Source organism: Poecile atricapillus, chromosome 9 (assembly GCF_030490865.1).
Source record: "Poecile atricapillus isolate bPoeAtr1 chromosome 9, bPoeAtr1.hap1, whole genome shotgun sequence".
Classification (NCBI taxonomy): domain Eukaryota; kingdom Metazoa; phylum Chordata; class Aves; order Passeriformes; family Paridae; genus Poecile; species Poecile atricapillus.
Genome location: NC_081257.1, coordinates 17,132,392 through 17,154,001, shown reverse-complemented (window position 1 = coordinate 17,154,001; position 21,610 = coordinate 17,132,392). Strand labels below are relative to the sequence as shown.

At 45.3% G+C, this 21,610-nt stretch overlaps 1 protein-coding gene across 11 annotated transcripts in view; it reads left to right on the top strand.

Annotated features, from left to right (window-relative positions):
- CADPS (calcium dependent secretion activator) overlaps positions 1-21,610 on the top strand; it is a 206,643-nt gene that overhangs the window by 63,253 nt on the left and 121,780 nt on the right. For all 11 annotated transcript variants that reach the window (XM_058845249.1, XM_058845248.1, XM_058845250.1 and 8 more), the window contains exons 4-6: positions 6,900-6,980; positions 11,839-12,075; positions 14,307-14,428. In XM_058845249.1, the coding sequence (XP_058701232.1) occupies positions 6,900-6,980; positions 11,839-12,075; positions 14,307-14,428 (440 nt within the window). The remainder of the gene's footprint in view (positions 1-6,899; positions 6,981-11,838; positions 12,076-14,306; positions 14,429-21,610) is intronic.

Sequence of the window (21,610 nt, the reverse complement as noted above, 5' to 3'; positions counted from 1 at the left end):
CACCATTGGAGATGTTCCCACATCTTATTCCATCACATTTAATCCTGCAGTGCAGCTTTGCTGGACTAAGTTCTTGTGCAACTTGCTTTAGCTCGAAAAGCCAAAGCCCATTTTGAATTAAGTGGTGAATGTGTCTGCTATTAAGCTTTTAATCAAAGATGAGGATTTGAGGATATGTAGATCCTTCTTCCATGATGGATTGGGATGAACTAATTACAGCTGATTCTAGCTGTAAAACTTATTTGGAACTCAATAGCAGTTTGAGGAAATTCAGGTGATTCTCTTTGCATTAACTGATGTGAAATTCAGCATATGAAAAGGAAACACAGGCAAGCTGAATGTAGTGATGTACCTCAGGCAGCATCAACCAGCCAGTGCTCCAGTTTCTCTCATGGTGCCATAGCTCAGCGTATGCCGCCCGCACGCCTCCAAGCATCCTTATGCAATGCCATAAGAAGATGGTATTAAGGCATGCTCAGAGGTCAGAGCCTCTGGACAGCTTTAGTCTGCAATCCCTTTCAGTGTCATACACCTTGCACACATGATCTTGCAGAGGGATTTGCAGGGTTCAAAAGTTCTCTGGCCACAGATGGAAAGGACGTGCCTTCCGAGTGGCTGTGCTCTGCCATCCCTTTTCTTAACAGCTTGCAAAACATTTGCAAAGGCAGGCAGCACTTTTTTTTCTTCCCCTTCCTGTTTTGCTGAATCTGGTTTCTCATTTACTTTGATTTATCATTGCACATAAATCTGGAGGTATCTTTGCACAACCTGCTGGAAAGATTCACGCTGGGTTTGCTTGTCTCAGCTTTCCTCAGCCCCACGGTGCAGCCTTGCAAAGCTGTGGAAAGGTGTGGTGGCAGGCAGGTGGGGAACCGAGAGGCCATGGAGAAATATCATCTTTCCCTGCACAGGATCCATGCCTGGCACCTGCCTTCCCTTGCCGTGGCACCAGCTTGTGCTGGGTGATCCATCAGCACTCTGCAGGTGAGCAGTGAGTACCCAGGGGTGCTGCTGCCAGCAGCAGAAAGGACATGAGAAACCTCTGCCTGCTCATGCCACCAGAGCTGCTCGGGTGGAAAATCATCTCATTTCATGGGATAAACAGCTATCTAAGACAGCACTCAGACCAAGGTGAAACCAAGGGTGGACCTCTTGACCTCACCTGGTGAAGCAGGCATGTTCCCAGCATCCACAGGCAGAGGTAATGGGTGAGAGCCTGCACAGCCCTGGTGGATGCTGAGGCACAGAGATGTATTGCAGCACTCTGAGATTCACACTGAGGCAGGGAGAGGCTGTTCTACATCCCAGAGAATGTTTTCACAGATGAATCTAGTGCAACCCTAAGTTTGTGAAGCATGAAATAAGATTTCTCTTTAAGAGAGAATCATCAGCCCTTACTGAATTATCCAAGTCCTTTCTATTGTTTTAAATCACCCTCCCAGGACCCCCTGAGTGCTCTCATGCAGAAGGTGTTCATTAGATAACCTAGGTGTTTGCTGGGATAGCAGGAGCCAGCACCTATCCACAGCAAACAGCAGCCAGCAACTGTGCAGCCCTTACTGCATTATTATGGAAATGACCGAATCCCTGCAGTGTAGCCTGTTTTACCTGCACATGAGCAAAATAAGGTAATCTCCTCCCCAGGGGAGGGAGTTTGTCACATTTTGGGGTGCTGGAACCCTGGGGTTTTGTGAGGAGCTAGGGCTGACCAGAGGGAAAATGAAAATTTTGGTGATGTAATAGGCACAGGTTCCTTGAATTAAGGGGAACTTTATGTTGTACCAGGAAGATTCTGCATGACTGAACCTAAAAAACTGATTTGGGGAGCTCTGACTGGACAGAGGAGAGATAGCCTTAAGTATCCCTGCTGTGCAGTGTCATGGGATCATTGTCACTGAAATCCTAAAGGCTGGTGGAGAAATCATGTTCTGCAGGTCCCTCCAAATCTTTCAAAATCCTTTCTTGAACTGCAGGAGTGAGAGTTGTTGAATCCATAGTTGGGCTGTGCAGATGCTGCCGTGGTTGCTGATGCAGGAGGTGCCTAAGGTGGGGAAGCTGTCCTTGTTCCTCTTCCTTGCTCCTGTTTCAGATCCCACAGCAGCCAGCAGCCTGCAGTTTGCTGCTCAGACGGTGAGCACATTGCCCAGAACATTAGTGACTTACCCTTCTGAGGCAGCTTAGCATCATTCACGTTCCCAGTTTAAAGGGAAGAACCCCACCTGCAGCTGAAGAGGAAATGTTCAGATCCTCCTCCGTTTTCTGCCTCAGACTTGTGGGAAGAGGTCGGGGCCTGAAGCACCAGACTGCTGCCATCCCACTGCCCTTGGCTGCTTGTAGAGAGGAATATTCACCATTAGTGGGAAAAGGATGCTGCAGAGCAGTCTGTGACATTGACATGGAGCATATGTGTGCCACATGGTGCCACTGTGTCCTGCCTCATTGCACTTTATCTCCTGAACAGCAGCTTTGTGGTAAGAAACCGAGGGCATCCCTGCAATGAGTCACTTTGGGGGCCATGTTTCTTTTAGCTGGAGCACTCCATGATGCTGGTGCCACATGTTGTGAGTACTCCTGGACTGACAGATCAATTATTAATTGATGTGGCTTGTGAATTTTTCAGTGTTTTCTCACGCTGTGCATCACAAAGTGAAACCACCTTTTATGAGACAAAGATCTTTCCTAAAGCCCTACATCAAAGCTGCAAAATTGTCACCCGTATTGTGATCTTGTTCAGCCTTCACCATGAACATGTTTGCTTTGAAATACTTAATCAACCGTTTGCTGAGCTACAGAGCTCCTGGCATGTTAAAGGATGAGTGCCTTGAAACTTTGTCTTTGAGGCACTTGGCACCTATAACCATGCATGGCACATGCATTTGGCTGCACTAATTATTTTGGGAGGAGTTATGCCAGGTCTAGGAAGAACATGAGTGGGTCATGGCTTTTGTCTTAGTCCTCCAGCCACAGAAAATAATTTAAAAAGTGGCATTTTCAGACCCCCAAGCTGCATGGTGGTGTGCTGGATACGGGGATAGGGAAAATTAATGTTTGGGATTGCTGAGAGTGCCCCCAGCCAGGACAGTCCCTGCTCAGCAGCAGCCCACCTGATCACCTATTTCCTGGGTGCCAATACTGCCAGAGAAGAAAACTAACACTAGCAATAGCTGAGGATTTCATAGACACCTGGACTAAATTATTTCCTTTCCAGAAGAATAAAAGCCAGGTGTATTTCCACTCCCAATGTCACATAACGCAGGTTGCTGCAGCTCAGCATTTGTGCTTTCAGAGCATATAAAATGTGTTTTTCCAGAACCTGGAGCACATGTCATGGGAGGGTGCTGGTTCCACCAGCACACTGTAACCTTTGTCCCAGGAGGGGAGATGCCCTGGGACAGGCCCCAGGTGGGGTTCAGGAACAGGGATGTTGTGACACCTGCTGCCTTTGCTGGGAGCCAGGAAAATCAGCATTAGCCGTGGCTGGCAGGGAGGGATTAAGCTGTTAAATGGTCCTGATGGTTTCTGGCAGTTACACCAGTACCTGTCACCTCCACGGTGTAAATGCCAGGCATTGAAGGTTGTATCTGTATGTTGCTTCTTGTCATTACAAACCCTCTTAGCTTACAACGATGCTATTTCATTATAAACCCTGTTAGTTTACAACAACGTTACTCCCAGCTGATCTCAGAGCGTGGGTTTAGCTCCTGTGCTGTGTTTCACTCCCTGTGTCTGTTGGGACTATACCCCATCAATCCATGTTTGGTGGAACAGCCAGACCCACTGTGCTCTTACCAGCCAGCCTGGGGCTGTGTACAACATGTCACTTGTGCCACCAGCATCGTCCCCACACTGGGAGGGTTTGTCCCATCTGCAGCCCTCTTGCTGTAGTCAATGGCATGAAAACTGTGCCCTGCTCAGTCCCCAGGCAGGTGGGTGGATCTGAAGTGTGAATCCCAACCATAGCACTTTGTGCACAGCAAAGGAAAGAGGAGGGCAGCCTGGGCTGCTCCAGTGGCTCTTTCGGGGCCATGGCAGTAATTGTAAATGGTTTGACTTTAAACTGTGATAAACCAAAGCTAGAGTTTTCAATATAAACTCTTGAAATAAAACACTTGGACTCCAGAAGCATGGGGGTTTAAAATCCCCTAATACCACTCATGTCCTTGCACTGCTTTGGCATTTCCTGTGTAAGCCGAAGTGGGCCTGGGCTCTTTGCTTTAAAAACTACAAGGCTCAGGCTGGGCGATTTGCGGGTGAGCTGATGCAGCAAACTTGTTAGATGTGGGTTTGGTAGGTGCCTGTGCATCTTGTTGAAGATCTTACAGACTAATTAGGATGGTTGGTTTGTGTCTGCTTCTGCCTTTCAGAGATACAGAGGGATTATCTCCCATCCTTTTGGGATAGGAAGAAAATTCTCTCAGTGAGTTTATTTCAGGGGGGATGGAAACAAAGGGTTTCTTCTGCAGGCCAGAAATTGGTTCTTACTGGCAATCAAAACTCTCATGAGGAATGTTTTAAACCTATTTCTCTTATTTACTAGTGCCCACTAAAAAGTATTCCTTATTAACAGTTTATATGTACAAAACCTGTCTTCTTGGAAGGTCTTTTTCTTGCAATTGAACCCTCAGCAGGAGTTAGAGTAGGCACCTGCCCTGCAGTGCCTGCAGTGATAGGCTGGCTGCAGTGCTGGTCAGTTTTGGGTTCCACTGAAAATTTAGTCTACATACAGCTTTTAATTTTCATTCTTTTGCTTTAGCAGCTGTTGCACCAATGTAGATAGTCTCTGCAGGGCAGGCAGAGAACTAATGTGGGTGCGGGTAGACGTATGAAAACATCTAATTTACCAGCAGGCAGTTGGGTAATGATCAGTTGAGAATTACAAATTATGTAAATCATGTGTTTGTGGCATGCCGCTGAAGAAAAGCCCAGTGCATATGACAAATCATGTACATATTGAAATATATAATACTTTTCACATTTAATTGACTGGGGCAACCTTATGATTTATATCTTTGCTTTATTCACATCACACCCATAACATAGTCATAATGCAGAATGAAACTAATTCATTTTCTCTTTGACTTTTAAAATAATTTATTTATTTGGCTGTCAAGTACTTGAATATAAAGTGGGCATGTGGCAGATAATAAATAGCTGATTCTCTAGTTAAGAAATTGAGTTTTAATGATATTAAGGTCTGTGTTGGCTTACTTGGTCTTGCTTAGCTGGCATGCCTCATATTTGCACCTTGCCTTATTTTGCAAGCAAAGTATATTTTATGGGTACCAGCGTTACTCTCTTAATGGCCTTATATAACTATATATATTCATAACTATATATAACTATAAATATAAATATATAGAGAGAGAGTGTTATGGCTGTGTAAAATATATTCTGGTTGCTCTGATGGCAGCAGGAGCCCTTCCTAGGCATAAGAGAAGACAGTGGCTGAGCTGTTGGGCTGCTGCTCTTAGTCACAAGAGATCTTCTGGGAGGTGCCAGGAGGACAGGCAGGAGCTGTCTCATTAGTACCATTCTATAGAAAACAAGAAGAAAATGTTATTTTGGCTGCTACAGACTAGAATTGCCTTCCTAAAGATCAGTTTTCATCATGGAGCTATCACGCAGAATCATTGAAAATACAGCCTGGAAAGATTTTTTTGTTTCTTTTAAATACCAGGTTACTTGGCTTGGCATCACTACTTAATCTTGGGAAGCCCAGCCCTGGAAAGCAATTCCTTACCCACTCTACCACTGCCACAGAGACTTCCTAGGCTGCTTGTTGGCTTCTAAGAAAAATAATCTTCTGCAGTCAGATCTGTCTTTGACACCTGTAGAATCACTGGAAAACATCTGCACAATCAAGATGGTGCAGAAAGCATGGAGCAGTTTGTTGGCTCATTATCATACTGCAAAATCAACCCTCCTCCACAGCAACATCCTCAATTTCTAAATTTAGCTCCTGAGTTATTTTGGGTAGTGTGTGATTAACCTCAATTACTGTAGCTCAGATAGGATTCACATAATGCCCCTCTTTCAGAATTGCAAAGAAAGGGAAATCTGGCTCTGTACATTTCCTACCCTTAATGAAGCAGCTCTGAGAGGTGCTTCCACACGAGTGCAGGATAGTTGTGAGATACATTTTTTCATGGAGACACTAACAGAGGCAGCTGATCCTGAAAAGTGCTGGTAATCCATGGCTCAGTACCGGTGCTGGGATCAGGAATATCAAGATGAACCACACCAGCAGGTTATGTCATGTAGCTGGTGTGAATGAAATCATTGCAGCTTCAATGGATTTGGATCACAGTCAGGACACTTTGTAGTTTTCCTGAATTAAATCCAGAACAAAGGCTTTCAAAAGCTAATAAAAAATACACTTTCCGTCAATCTCAGCCATCTCATTGTTGGCTCACTGGAAAATCAGTGGTGAAGCAGAAATAGCACCTGCACCTGTGCAGATCTGCACAAGTGTGTGTGGCAGAGGCGAGGGATGTGCAGGCAGAGGAGGAGATGCTGTGGAAAGTGATGGGGTGGGGGCAACGTGGTGTTTCAGCTGATCCAGCTGAGCACCAACAGATGAGCTCATCATTCATCAGGCTGAGAATCAGAACTTTTGTCATCACTATAGCTGTAACTTTCCAGACTACACTGCACCAGACTGCCTCAGGGTAAGGGTGCTTAGCCCCAGGAGGCAGCAGGGCAGGCATCAGAAACTCTCTTGGATTGTTGAACATTGTGTTTGTCCTTTGTGGGGGCTTCTGTTCCAGAATGTGGCCCCTCACCACTCACTCTGTCTATCAACAGTGTGGCACAGGTGGTCAGCCTGAAGAACTGAACTGCTCCTAAAGGTGTTGCATTGGTTAATTTTTCACCTTGATTTGTCTTTTGTTTCTGTACAGCTGGACAACCCCGATGAGCAAGCAGCGCAGATCAGACGCGAGTTAGATGGACGTCTCCAAATGGCAGAACAAATTGCCAAGGTAAAAAAAAGTCTACTGTTATTAATAACTTCATTTAGGAGTATACAAGGAGTTTGATGCAGCCCTCAAGTCCTGTCATTCTCTTACGGGTTTCTTCTCACAATAATTACAAGTTAAAAATGATTGGATTTTTAGCTGCAAACAAAACAAGACGGAGCTGTTTTCATGTGCATGTATTGGACTGTCCTGATGAGCTGGGACAGTTTAGCTTCCTGAAAAAATCCCTTGTGAATCCTCCAAGGTGTCACATTTCTATGCTAGACAATAAGGTGGATGATGGTGTGTAAAAAAGGAGCCAGGAAGAGTCCTAATGTGATTTGTGTTGTTTGCTGGACTAATGGGAGCCACAATTTCCTGCCTGTAGGTAAATGTTGCCTCAGTAAAGGTCTTTCAGATGTATAGTCCCAAAGAATTTCACACTGTGCATGAGAGCAGTCAAACCATCATTGCCCCCTGCAAACATTGCTGCTGTTTGGAGCAGTAGGCACAGGACCTCCAAACAGCTTTGATAACCAAGCACTCAGCTAATCTCCCTAGAGACCCCTCTATAAGGAGCCATCTCCTAGGAGCAAATCACAGCCTCACACAGGGCAGGTTCACATGGCCTCCAATGGACCAGAGATAATGGAGAGGATCCTGTTGACATCAGTATGGCTGAGTTTTATCCTTGCCTCTAATCAGATGCTCTGAGTCACTGATAAAGCCCTAATGGGGCTGAAGTCATTTGGAATGATCTATCTGGCTGTTCTTGATAATCAAGAAACCATTACTACAAGGCAAAAAAAAAAAACATCTAATCAGAGAGACAAACTCAGTCTAGGGGCCTGCCTTTCAGCAGCAGTCCTCCCAGCACTGAGCTGGGCCCAAATTAGGATTTTTTATAAGAGAGGTAATATCAGAGCTGTTTGCAACCACACCGATATGCCTGGGTGTGAAAAGCAGAGCATATTGATTTACAGTCAGGCATTAACAATGGTGCTGGTGGAGCCTGCACAGCTCCTCCTCACAAGCACCTCTGTTAAACATCTGCTGCTGTTTTGTCTTTGGGGACATAGGCTCTGGTTTTCCCCACTTCACTGATAAAATTAGTGAGATGGCCAAGGACCACATGGCCAATCAAAGGTGTAGCAAAACAGCAAACTGACTGTATCTCTTTTGTTTAGCGTTTGGCCCCTTACCACTTCATTCTTGTCAAGAAAACCTACAGTATTTATTTGCTGTGAAATGTAAGCCTCTGCACTGAGTGCAGCTGCTCTGGTTCTGAAATGGGTAGCCAGGCCCCGAGTGCCAGAAAAAGATTGCCTGGTTTTGTTATTTCATTTTCTCTTTATGGCATGTAGAACAACAATATGCATGATTCAGTAGCAGCCAGCAGAAGCTGCAGCTTCATGAATTATTTTTTGCAAATGAGAATTTTCCATTTCCATTCTTCCCCCAAGGATGCTGAAAACAAACCATGACACTGCTGGCTGTCCAAGAGACAGTCAGGGGGAAACTCCTCGACATAACCTGACATATCAATGTGCAGAATTCAACCTTCAAAATACGACACTGTAGCTTGGAGGGTGGTTTAGAGTAAAAGGGACTTTCCTGCATTTCAGTACGCAGCTAGGGATATTTAATCTCCATCATGTTACTGCAGCAGACTTTCTCTTCAGAATGTCAGGTCCCACCAGCATCTGCCTGCGAGAAACCTTGTTCTTTCAGATCCATGAATACTGTATTTTGGAGGCATCCAAATGACCTTTTGAATCCTTTTCTGTAGCCACCTTTTTGGGCAGGGCTGCTTTCCCTGTAACAGAGGGCAGGTTCACAATTCAGCTCGGTGAAAGGATAGCATTTCCATTTTTATCTCCAATTTGCAGCTTTCAATACAGATTTGCTGCACAGGGAGTCTTACAGTGCTTGTGAAACCAGCACTGAGGTGTCTGTCCTGGAGATTCCATTCTCAAGGCACATTAATGCCTCCTTGATAAATTAAGAAATTCAGACTAGGGCATTTGCACTTCAGAGGCAGCAAAGGCTGTGGAGTCTTATGGGACCAGTGGCTCTGCAAAGCTCCTTCTGAGCTGTTGTGTGACCTTGAACAAGTCACTGTTCATGCCAGCTTTCCTGCCTCTGGATGCCAGGACACAGCTCTGGGTCTTTCTGCCTTCCCATGTGCCCAGGAGAGTGCAGTTCAGTGCAGCACTGGGGCAGCCTAGACAAGGTCTCCCACTGAGCTCCATCGAAGCACATCAGCCCAACCTTGGAGCCAGGTGGCTTGAGGATCACACTCTGTGGCAAGCAGATATTTTAAAGCTGAATCTGGACAGGATTTTCAGTCTGCATGTTGTACTTTTCCAGTGGCTAAATAGAGCAGCATTACAGCTTAGTGATGCCAAGGCAGACATTTATTTTTCTCTGCAGTAGCAAGGACTCTGCTGTCCTGTGGTGCCTTTTCTCCCTCTCAGTCACCTGGCCTCAGGGACAAGGAGGAGCACATGTGGGGGCAACTAAATGAGACCTTGTGGTGACACTGGAGTGATGTGTCTGTCTGGGGCTGGACCCACTCTGCTCCTGCAGAGGTCATTCCTCAATATCTTACCTCTGTCTCTCCATATTCCTGATCCTCTCTCTGCCCCCAGTGCATGAGGAGGTGACTAATGCCCTTTCTTGCTCTTGTTTGCATCTCATGATAGTGCCCTACTCCAGACTTCCCCCAGCTTTATCTCCAGTCTGATGGGTGACTTGAGACCACATCTGCATCTCTGCATTTCCAGCATCAGTTAAACAGTCCCAGTTAAACTGGGACTGTGTTATGCAGCACTTCAAACTACATTTTTAGCCTTAATACAGGAAGTTGCTGGTGGCACACAGTGAAATGTCTCAGTCCTTGCTGCACTGCTGAAAAGGTTTGTGAGGGCAGTGCCAAAATTGCAGTCCCTGGAGAGATGGATAAGAGCAGGATAAAAAAGCAATAATGTCTGAACATCATTGCTGCAGCAGTAGCTCTCAAAATCCACAAAACAGTTGTTTGTTGTTTGGTTTTTGTTGTTTTTTTTCCTGGGGGTGACTTGCAACTTATATAATGCACAGAAAATACAGGAGGCTGATTAGGTAGTTTATTTCACTTTAAGTCTAATTTACATGAGGGAATTGCTTCCCAAGATTGAGGCTGGAAACAGATGACTATACTTCAACTGCTTGGTGTGAGTGCTGCTGTGAGCTCTGCTTGTAGTGGGTAAGACCTTGAGGACAGATGCAAGAACTAGTGCAGAGGAGAACTCTTTCAGCAGCCTGATGACAGTCTTCTAGAAGAAACATGACCTTGTTTTCTTTTCTAGCATACATTTTACAAATGGCTTTTTACAATGTTGTGAGTTGCCACCGAGATTGTTTGCACATCAGCCTCGTGTTCCCTGGCTGCAGGTGCTGCCTCACTGTCTTACACCTTGCACAATGTCTCATAACCCACTGAGAGACACTCCAGTCCTGAGCAGGTTCAGGCCATGGAAAGAGTTGTCAGAAGATGTAGGGCTCAGGCCAGTGATGGGCAGCAGTTCAAATGAGAGCATGCATTGGGGAATATCATATTTTGCTCTCACTGTCACCCTTGGTTTTAGAGTTTAAATTTCCTGTTGACAGCAAGCACTGGAGGATCTCACAGTGAAAGGTTGTCTTCTTGTGGGGAGGCTCAGGCCTTGGCAAGTAGTGGAAAGGATGTTTTACCCCTAACTTCTTCCAGTTAGGTCCAAACATTCCTGCCCACACGTGGCTGGTTTTCCCTCTCTGGGCTCCTTTCAACCTAGAAACCTGATGAAACAACTGCTCAAAAGTGTTTCAAAAAGAGCTGGCACAATTGGAAGACTGGAAAACAAATTTCTTACTGTTAGCACTCTCTGAATCCTTAATAAGTTGTTGTTGATCACAAACAACTGGAATGTTTGTTACTGAGAATACATCCATAGGAAAAGGCCCATTTGCAGATAGAAAAGTCAGTGAAATGCAAGTGCATGCAAGATACAGGAAAGTTGGACAAGTACCAAGTAGTAATTCTATGAGAAACTAGCAATAATGTTTCTACATTACTCAGGGGGAAGCTGTAATTTGTCATCTGGTTTGTAGGAGTTCCCTGCTCACAAACCTCTGCAGATGCTTGTCCTAGGGTGACTTTATGATGCTTGTATCCCCAGTCATCATTTCTGTTTGTGCTGGATGTTAGGTTCTGCACCTTTAACACTGGTTCTGAGAGCAAAGTGGGGAGAAGAAGCTGCAGTTTGTCTTCAGAAATGGCACTCACTGCTCCACATCCCTCTCCAGACTCTGCTGTCCAGACAGTGGGAGAGAGGTCTCTTTGGAATTTAGTTAGTTTTTAGCTAGCTGAGGCAGAGAAGTTCCCCAGACTGTGGCTTTTCTTTTATTTGGAACTGATGGGCCCTGTTCTGCACTAAAAACCCAGAAAGACACCAGGAGCTCACACTATGGCCCACCAGGGCCTGGGACACGCAGCATTTTCCAGCACAGGAGGGACTGACAAGAGACTGAGCAAGCCCAGCTACACCCCACAACAAGGACTTTCTCAATTTGCCATCTCTTCAGAACAGTGAGAGGTTTTATTATTTAATAGTATTCATTTGTTATGCTTGTGAATACTTTGCTTGTTAAATAAACAGGTTTTTCCACTTTTCTTCAAAGAAATCTTTTCCTGAACCAGCTGGGAGAGGAGCTGCTTGAATCTGTTCTCTAGAGGGACCCCTTTGGAAGTTTCCTCCCAAACTTGCCCTAAACCAGTGCTCTTGGGTAATTCTCCCACTGCATCAGGTGGTTGTTGATTGTCACAAACATTCATTCTGTTGTGTTTGTTTCCAAATCCAAGGAGCGCAAATTTCCCAAGTTTGTGTCCAAAGAAATGGAGAACATGTACATTGAGGAGCTGAAGTCATCTGTCAATCTCCTGATGGCAAACTTGGAGAGCATGCCTGTGTCTAAAGGAGGCTCCGAGTTCAAGCTGCAGAAGCTGAAACGTAGCCACAACACCTCAATAATTGACATGGGAGAGGAAAATGAGAACCAGCTTTCCAAGTCAGATGTCGTGTTGTCATTCTCCCTGGAGGTAAGCTACGTGCACACAACAGGATGAAGAGTTCATGGGAGTAAAAAGTGCAACAGCCAACTTCTGCTCAGTTCAAATTTAGGTTAGGTGGAGAGAGGTGAGTAGAAATCACTCTCTGTTTACTGGAAGCTTTGCCTGTGATTAAATACTGTGTCCATTCTGGTGTCTTACCACCTTGTTGGAACAATCTGTGTGATATTTTTTCCATTTCCACTGTCTGGCATTTTGTGATGATGTTATATCAAATGGCTCAGAAATCTGCATCATTAACTGATCTCTTCATGCAGTTTGTTATTGAGTGTAGCCCAGTAACCCTGAACCTGTATTGTCCCCAAAACCATTACAATAATGCAAAACTGTAAATATCAGCATGTTGAACTATTGCCAGCTAGAAGGGTTGCTGTATTTCCCTGGGAGAATTACTTCCTCTTTGAAGAATTGTGAAAAATTGTTGGGGTTTGAATTCACCCAACAGATTGGTTTGCAGTTTGTGTGGAAATACTGTGCTGTGCTGGGTTGCTCTTTGCTCTCTGTTGCATGCTGACTTTCTGCTCAGCGCTCTGTCGAGCAGTTTGCCTGTGCAGCCCAGGGCAAGGCAGGGTGCTGCTGCTGCCTCAGTCCTGGAGCAGTGTTGTACAGTAGCCGCTTTCAGCCAACTCAGTTGTTTTGTGCAAACACATTTGTGGTCTATTTGTGGGCATATTTACTTCAAGGAGTCACCAGCTCACCCGCACAGAATTGTTGTTGTCTGTCAATGAGTGGGTTTATGTTACATTGTCAAAACAGCTACCAGGATGGAGTCAAAAATGTAGGATGCAGAAAAATCAGAAAATTCTATTTTTGTGTCGTTTCCTGTTTATTTCTCTTCCTAGGGCACCTCTTGTTATACATATCATGCTAATGCAAAACTTAACAGCTGTAGTTGTCCAGTCTCAGAATTTAACTCATTAGGTGTCTGAAACCATTTTATAGTATTCAGTTCCATTTATTTAAAAGTGGGGCTGTGAACCCAGAGATGGTACCTTCAAGAGCAGCAGATAAGGCTCACTTCCAAGCATTCCCATGTAGAGGAGCAGGGAACTATGACAGAGCAGCATCCCCCTGTTGCAGAAGCTGTGCAGTGTGTACAGCTGTGTGTGAAGAGACACCTTTACACCAGAGTGTCACAAATGCTCTGCTCCAGCTGAATCCCATCTGGGGGCAAGTCAAAGGCCCAGCACTGACTTCAGCAGCTGGCAGCTCTGGGCACTGCTCAGTGCACAAAACTCCTGCTGCAAGAAAGCTTTTACCAAAAATATGCATTCATCAGAGGGTTTGGGGAGCTCTGTGTGCCAGGGAGAGGATCCTCAGCTCCAGATGGATCAGAAGACCTGAGGAGAGGAATTTTAAACCCCTGTGTATATACTACATAAATAGCTGTAATAAAACATGAACAGAAACTCCCACAGTGATTCTTGTAGAGTTTAAGGTGTGTGGTTAATGGGATTAATCACCTTTAAAAAAAATTAATTACCTTCGAGAAACTTAGGTGGTGATTTCTTAATTAGAAAGATTTTGTATAAGCAAGATGAAGAAAGATTTTCTTTTTTTTTTTTTATTTTAACAGAGCTGTAGAGTGGACAAGGGGCAGCAGTTTTAAACTGGAAGAGGGTAGATCTAGATTGAGTATAAGAAAGAAAATTGTTTCTATGAGGGTGATAGGACATGGGAAAAGGGAACAACTGGGACATAGGTGTTTCATCCTTGGAATTTTTTAAAATCAGGTTGGATGGGGTTCTGAGCAACCTGATCTACTGACAGATATCCCTGCTTCAGCATGGGGATTGGACCAGATAATCTTCAAATGCCAACCCCAAATTATTCTATGATTAATATGGAAAATATGCTTTTGACAGAAGCTGAGTAGTTGGGTGGGTTTTTTTTCTGGATTTCACTTTCACATTAAGGCACTTCTAGATGGGGCAGGACCATGTCTGTGAAGCCCATCTCCTGAAGCTTGGTACAGCCCTGGACACCCAAGAGTTTCAGTGAGCCCATGAGCAGTCAGAGGGAATCTTGGTCTCCATACAGACCTGAGGGCTGCCACAGTCCCCACTCAGGCTGGGCAGTGCCACAGTCCCTGAGCATCCAGCAGCACGTGAAGGACCCCAGCACTGGCTGACCAGTGGGTTCAGCAGCCACAGCAAGGTCTGAAGGAGGCTGCTCCCCTTACATTTCTCCTCTGCCTGCAGGTTGTCATCATGGAGGTGCAGGGGCTGAAGTCGCTGGCCCCCAACCGCATCGTGTACTGCACCATGGAAGTTGAAGGTGGGGAGAAGCTGCAGACGGACCAGGCTGAAGCCTCAAAGCCAACGTAAGCCTTGATTTGCTTTTTGGTCTCTTCACCGTGCTCTCCTCTGCCCAGTCACTGCAGATGGCTCTGGCTCCTGCCTGGTGAGGGCAGGGGGAACTCTCAGAAGCAGAGGAGAAACGTGGCCTTCCACACATGCAGAGTGTTGTCCTGCAGCTGAGCATGGCACATAAGCCCTGATTGAGGGGAATAAAGTGTTAATGAGAGGCTTATGTCTCATGTAGCCACAGAGAGATAAATTTGTGCCTGTACGTAAGTGCTTTGCTAAAGAGGGATGTGGTTAAGCATGTGCTTAGATAAATACTTGTCTGAGAGTCCATCTGAACTGGTGCCATCAGGTATAGGTACATTATCTTGTCTTCACTGTCATGGTTTTGGCAGTCCTACAAGAAAGAGAACAGCTGGCAGGGACACAGTCTGGCAGCCACAGCCAGAGGTGGGGGAGAGGATCTGGGAAAAGCTTCAAATGACTCAGTTAAAGCTTTATCTGAGGCCTCTCTGGCCCAGTCCTGTTCAAGGGCAGAGTCTTGTTCTGTGCTCTTTGACCTTGTCCCCAAATCCCCACTTTTGAACCCATACTTTGCTTTCTTTTGTCTTACCTGGGTGTTGTTAAGTGTCTACCAGTAGTGATTGGCCTTTGTTATTTGGAAGGAGAAAATGATGAATGGCTTATTTCCTTTCCTATTTATGGGATTAGTTAACTTGAAACACTATGGATTTAAGGCAGTTTTTCTCTGGATGACTGCAGAGATTTCACGCTTAAATTAAATTCTCAGTGTGCTTCCTCACAGTGGAGAATTGCTAAGGTGGTATGAAGCCTCCTGCAGGAGTAGGGAGCAGTGCTACTGTGCTCGTGTACCATTCCCAGTGGCCAGCCCTCAGAAGTGCTTTGCCAGGAGCTTCCCAAGCTCGTGGAAGGAAATCCAGAACCACCTGGCTGCAGGAGATGGGAGTGCACAAGCTCTGCAGGCAGCTCAGGAGCAGTGGATGCAGGCAGGACAGAGCAGAGACAAGGTCAGGCTGCCTTCCCTCTGTCACTCTCCTCCCACAGAGGCACAGAAATTGCTGGTGCCTCATGCCCTGTGCTGCACCAGAGCAGCAGGAATCTGCAGTAAGCAGCTCAAAAACAATATTCCCAATCAGGAAAAGTGCTAGAGCCTGGCTGACTTTTCAAAATGCTTTGAAATCTGCTTTAGAGAAGGAAGGAAGGAAGAGAGCTGTGCTTAGAGCAAAATTTCCATGAGAACTTACAATTGTCACTATTTTAGGTATTCTTACTGCTTCAGTGGAGAAAGTTGGGCTTTATTTAGGGGAAATTACTACTATTCATACTGAAAAAGCACACTTCTCCTGGGTTACGTGTGCTTCTTTAGATTGGTCTGTTCATCCCTCTTTTGCACACAGCATCTGCCCTTCCATGCACAGGTGTTCTTACTGCAAGATGTAGGACCATTTCTATGAGAATTGCTTTGAAAATAAGACCTGCAGGAGTAAACTCTTTAATTGAGTGGATCATTTTATTATAATTAAATGTACAGTGTCTGGGCATGAAGCCATCAGCCCTCAAGAAAATGCGGCCAACACTGAGTGCTGCGGTGTGATAAAAGTTATGCAAGTCCATCACATTCATCCTCTCTCTGCACTGGCTTCCTGTAGAGGTGTGAGCCAGGCTTAAAGACTTCTGGATTGCTCCAGCACTTGGGCTAGTACCTATGGAAATGGCTTAGGAGGAGAGTAGGTTTGACAGTTGTATTCCTGGAGGGTCCCAGGACCTTTTCATTCCAGAACCAAAGACCAGCCAAGGCTCTAGAATAACCTTCACAGAAACCAGAGGCCATCACAAAACGCTTGTCCTTCTTTCCTCTCTGAATTAGAGGTGTTTCTTTCACCTTGCTTCCCCTCCCAGGCACTGCAGCAGAGATACAGGAAACCAAAGCTCTGTGAAAGCAATTTACTGTACCTAAGTTCTCCTCTCAAGAAGGAAAGAGAATGAATCAGATGTGACATGTTTGTCATCTTGCTTAATACAAGACTTGAAGGCCCTCAGGTACTCTGGTGATGGAGGGCAGTGATAGAAACAGCTCACACATATTGGAGCATTTTTGAGCAGTGCTGCCTTAGAAACAAAGGATTTATGGCCAGGCAGAGCAGCCTTCTGAGGTCTTAGTTTAGATGCCAACATTGGTCTCACTGAGGTCATTCACATCTGTTTGCTTCTGTACTTTTTATAATAAGCAAACCACCCCTAAAGAAAGGAGCAGCTCAGTGAAGGCTTGAGGGGCTGCTGGCTGCCCAGCATCCCAGGATTCGTGTGCTTTGGCAGGGAATTCTGCCTGGCCTCAGGGTGAAGAATGCTTGGGGATTTTGAACCTCAGCACTATGAAACTGTAAACATTAAAGCAAGTTATCTCTGTACATCCCTGAAGTTTTATGTCTCAGAGGCTCAAAAAACGTGGGTTCTGAGCACCCATGCTCAGAATATGCAGTGAATGCAGTTCTGGAAATAGGCAGCATTTTTAAACTTCCAGTCTTGAAACTGTTTGAAATTCACCTTTGCCATTATCTGGAGGCTCTACAGGCTACAAAAGGCTAGATTTCTCACAAGCATCAGGGGATAAAAATTACATTTGAACAGTAAGATTCACTGGAAGACTTCACTTTTCTATGACAGCCCTGTGTCCTCGGGTGTGGAATGTTAGGGGCCACTCAACTTTGTAGGACATCTTTGCACCTAACTCATGGAGTTGTTCACTATATTCTCACATGTCCTTGAAATGCCAGCTCTCAGCTGGAGCACCCAAGTCACAGCACACTGCTGATGGTGGCTGCTCTTCAACTCAGTGTCATGCCAGGGGTTCCAGCCCAGCTTCCACATCTCTGATGGCAAAAGGCAGTTCACCAGCCAGGGAAGAATTTCCAAAAGCACTGGTCTAGATCTGTGAGAGATACTTCTTTCATCTTTCTGGTGTAAAACTAGCAGTTTTTGAGAAGAAAGCATCTTAGTGACTTTAGAGCTTGAATCCCATTTGCAGATCTTGAGAGAGGCAGGGCAGCAGCAGGGTTAGCAGCCACACATGGCCAGCAATCAGATGAATTGTGTGTAAGGTGTGTGGTTTTTGGGACAACAGTAAATACTGGCCTTCTATTTCTTCTCAAGCTTCATGTTGGATTCCTGACATTTTAAGCCCAATCCCTTCATGTAAGGATTATCTGCCTCAGCACAGATGCAGGGGATGGCACAGTTCTAGAGAAAACCAAATCTGAAATAGTAAGGTTTATTTCAGATCAGGCTTGCAGTGTTTTACTAGTAGTGCTTTTAATAAGTTGTGTAAGAAGAAGCTTTTGTGTATTATGCTCTAACACACAGATGTCTCTAAAAGATATTTCAAATCCCAGTGTGAGAAGGATTTTGCTGCTTTTCATGCTGGAACTGTATTCTTGCAGATGTTTGTGGGGTTTATATCTCTCCCCCCCTGCCCTGCATACTGGCCTGTGGTCTGCCCTCTGCATGTCTCCAAAATGCCCTTCCAGGAGCTGTGTTAGTAGTGCTGCTGTTTGTGCAGCCTGGGAACTGTCAAGGGTTGTCAAGGGACTTGGGAATAGCACAAAAGATCCAGCCACAACCCCCCTGTCCTGAAGTTTCTAGAGAAGCTGCTGGGTATATTTAAAGAGTGACATAAACAGTGCTCATGGTCAGCATCTTACATCACCTTTCTCTGATGTGAGCAGAACAAAAGAAGAGACCCAAACAACAGCAAGGGCCTGTGTGCCTTGTGAATAAATGCTGTAGATTCTGGACTTATTTTGGCACCCAGATAAGTCATATTTTCTCCTCTATCACAGCAGTGAAAATTGGGTGTCGCTGCATTGAACTGAGCTGAATCATTTGTGGTAAAAGCAGTAAATACTGCTGAGGGAAGAATCTGGCCAACCTGTGTATTTGACATGCCAGGAAGAGAGAGGGGTGTGGGCTGCTCCTTTGGAAGTGTTTTCATTTTGAGGTTATATATCCCCCTAGCAGAGCAGTCTTTTCAGTCCTAGTGCAAGGGTTGTGCAGTAGCTCAGAGAATGAAAGGTGAGGATGGAGCTTGTTCTGTTCTGAAGGAGGAAAGACCATTCTTCATTGTTTGAGATTTTTTTCCATGTTGTTTTCTTCAGCATGTGCTGTAGGGCAGTGCTGGAGAAAGGACACTCAGTGGCTCTCATCTGACTCCATGCAACGTCTCACGTTTGTCATGACCAAGGGCTTCAGCCTTGTGCCCTTTCCCAAAATTCACTCTTGATAAAGTAATGTCTTTGGTAAACTTCTAAACCTCTCCTATCTCCTTTCCCTTAGCCACCTCCCTAGGATATGGAGGTGTCTGGTTTTATCTTTGTGCTTGCTCTGCTGCTGCTCCCTGATTTGTTTCAAGGTGCTCTGACAGCTCTGCTGCTTATCTCTGCTGCGGCAGGCTGCCCTTGTTCCCTGCACCAAACCTCCAAGCTTATCACTCAGGCAGAGTTTTTGTTTCAAATTGGTGTGCAACATCCATCAGAGCCTTCTGCCTGGCCATGAAGAGGGACAGGACCTGCACAGCATCCTTCCTCAGTGCTGTTTAGTCACCTTCTCCTGCTGGGAGACGGGCACTGAGCAGTAAAGGGAGAAGTTTTGTGGGAAGGGAGGCTGGCAAGCAGGGATGCTTTCTCTGCAGAAGGGGAAAATCTGGTCTTTTCATTCAGGAATCCCCTGCCTCAGGCCCTGGAGTTTGAAGTGATGCCCAGTGGCTTTGCACAGAGAGGACTGTGATACGAGTGTTCTGTTGCAGTCAGTGTTTTGCTGCCGCCTTGGGAGATGCTGTGAACACTCCCCCATGATAAAATGAGAAAAGTCCTTCCAAGTTGCATAAATTCCAAGTGAATATTCCATATTCCATACATCTGATTTGACTCTGCTATAGTAAAGAGTTTTATGTTGATGTGAGTAAGAGTAGAGTTTCATTCTTGGTGTGCCTCCCTCAGTACAGTTGTTTTTGCCAGGCCTGGTAGGTCTCTTCCAGACATGGCAGAACTCAGGCACAGGTCCTGTGTGGCTACACAGTTTTAAGTAAACATTCATATTTAGGTTTGCATGCTTAGCTAAGCCCTGTGTAAGCAAAATTCATGATGCTGGGTAAAAAACAAAGCAGAAGGAAATTTTAGGAAATAGCTGCTTTTTCTTGCTTTTTTTTCCCTCCTCCTCCTCCTTCTAATTGGCTTCAGCATTAAATATAAGCTGTCTTAATTACCCACACTGATTGGATTGCTTTTCCAGTTACATTACTTCATTTCACAGCTGTGCAGATGTTTGCAGCTCTTTCTTCTTAGGACATCTCTGGGAGCCCTAGTAATGTGTTAAAGCAGGTGACAGGGTACAGAAAACATCAGACACCATTGTTTGTGAAATACAGTCTGTGTTCCTGGGGTGAGGCTCTGAGCAGAGGGTCAGTCTGCCCCAAGGTATGTCAAGGTATGGGGAAATGTCGCCCTGGAGAGGTCTTCAGCTTTGGTCAGTGTGAGCGTGGTGCAGATGCCGTGAGCCCATGGTACTGCTGGGCTAAGAGGTGAAAATGACAGGGACAGGAACTTCAGGGTAGCTGCTTTTAGCCCCCGTGCCTAAGGCTGAAGGGTACAATGTGGTGTCCAAATCCCTGACACAAATTTTCTTCACTTACAGCTATTTAGAATGCCTAGGAGAGTTTTCTGATGAGACTGTGCATGACTTTGCACCTGAAGTTGAGATAACCTGATGTTATCTTGGTTTCACCTGCTCTTCAAGGCCTCTTTTGTGTGACAGTATTTCCATAATGCTCCTGAGATTTATGGCGTGATGTTCCCATTTCTGAAAGTGGAGGCTGTGGACAAGTCATTAAGCACAGCAAAAACTGCACTAAAAGGTTATTACCCGAGTGCAAGTATGTGATCTGTTATGGGAGGTCTTCGTGCAAGTGATTTACTACCCTTTTTAATTAGGAATTCAGAACCTTCTCTGATGCTCCCTCAAAGCTGTTCTGCAGGATTGCTTCTCACCCAGCTCAGCCACTGTGGGATAAAAACTCTGCTTTAGATTAAGCAACTAAATTTTTCACCAGAATAAGGGCAAGATCCTGTAGGGATTCCCTTACCTCGAGTGCCATCCAGACAGCCACACTGCTGTGGAGGAGCCTCCTGGACAGCCATGGAGTACTCTGGAATACGTGGAATACTCTTCTGGGACTGTCAATTGTGATCCCAGGTGGGGCCCTGTTCCCAAAGGTCTCACGTTCAGTCCCTGCTCTCCTGTACCACTCTAGAAGCTATCTTGAAGAATAGTGAAGGCTTGTTTCTTTACACTTACCCCTTATACTTGGTTTCTTCCAGTATCAAGTAAGTTCAAGCTCTGTGTTTCCGCTGACTTTTAGAGCTCACACAGCATTGCTTTCACATGGATTCTCTGGTGTCTACTAAGGGTTGAGCTCAAGCACCTTCTCTTTCACAGATGAATGTCTTGCTTTTCTCGCCAGCTGTCTAATTTCTTGAGTGTTCCTATGCACTTGGGAATTATGTATTCCTGTGATAGCACATACATTCAAATTTAAGTATTCCAGAAGGTGTGATGATGCCCAAGGCAATTTTCATCGACACCCGTCTGCTTCATCACTTGCAGCCTTAAGATGGAGATAGGAAAAACCAAAAGGACATTGAAATGAGACTGAGACTCAGTGATCTGAAATAGTGCTTTATTAAAGGAGGACTGCAAAATGCAGGTTCTGGGATACGTTCAGTCATGATGCTTATTGCTCATAGTTGGTGTTCTAAAAAAAATAAAAAAATAAGGCATGCCTTAGTGTAAGTTCAGCACATCATTTGCCAGGGGAAAGGCGGGGGATGAGACATGTGAAAGGGCTCAGTTGTTGGTTTATTTATTAAGTGCTGTGTACAAGTAGTGCACATTGTTATTTAATGAGGGGTGCTGCTGTTGCTGCAAAACAGTGTAGGGAGATAGAGGACACACTTTAAAGAATTGGTACTGTGCCTGCTCCTGTCTGGACAAAGCTCTAGAATGGTGAAATGAGAAGACCAACCTTGATAGTGATTTTCCAACATTTTAGGTGTCCTTTCTGTGAAATGAAGGTAGAGTATGTGCTGGCTTTGTGAATGTGCCTGCATCTCCCAACAGACCACAGAACT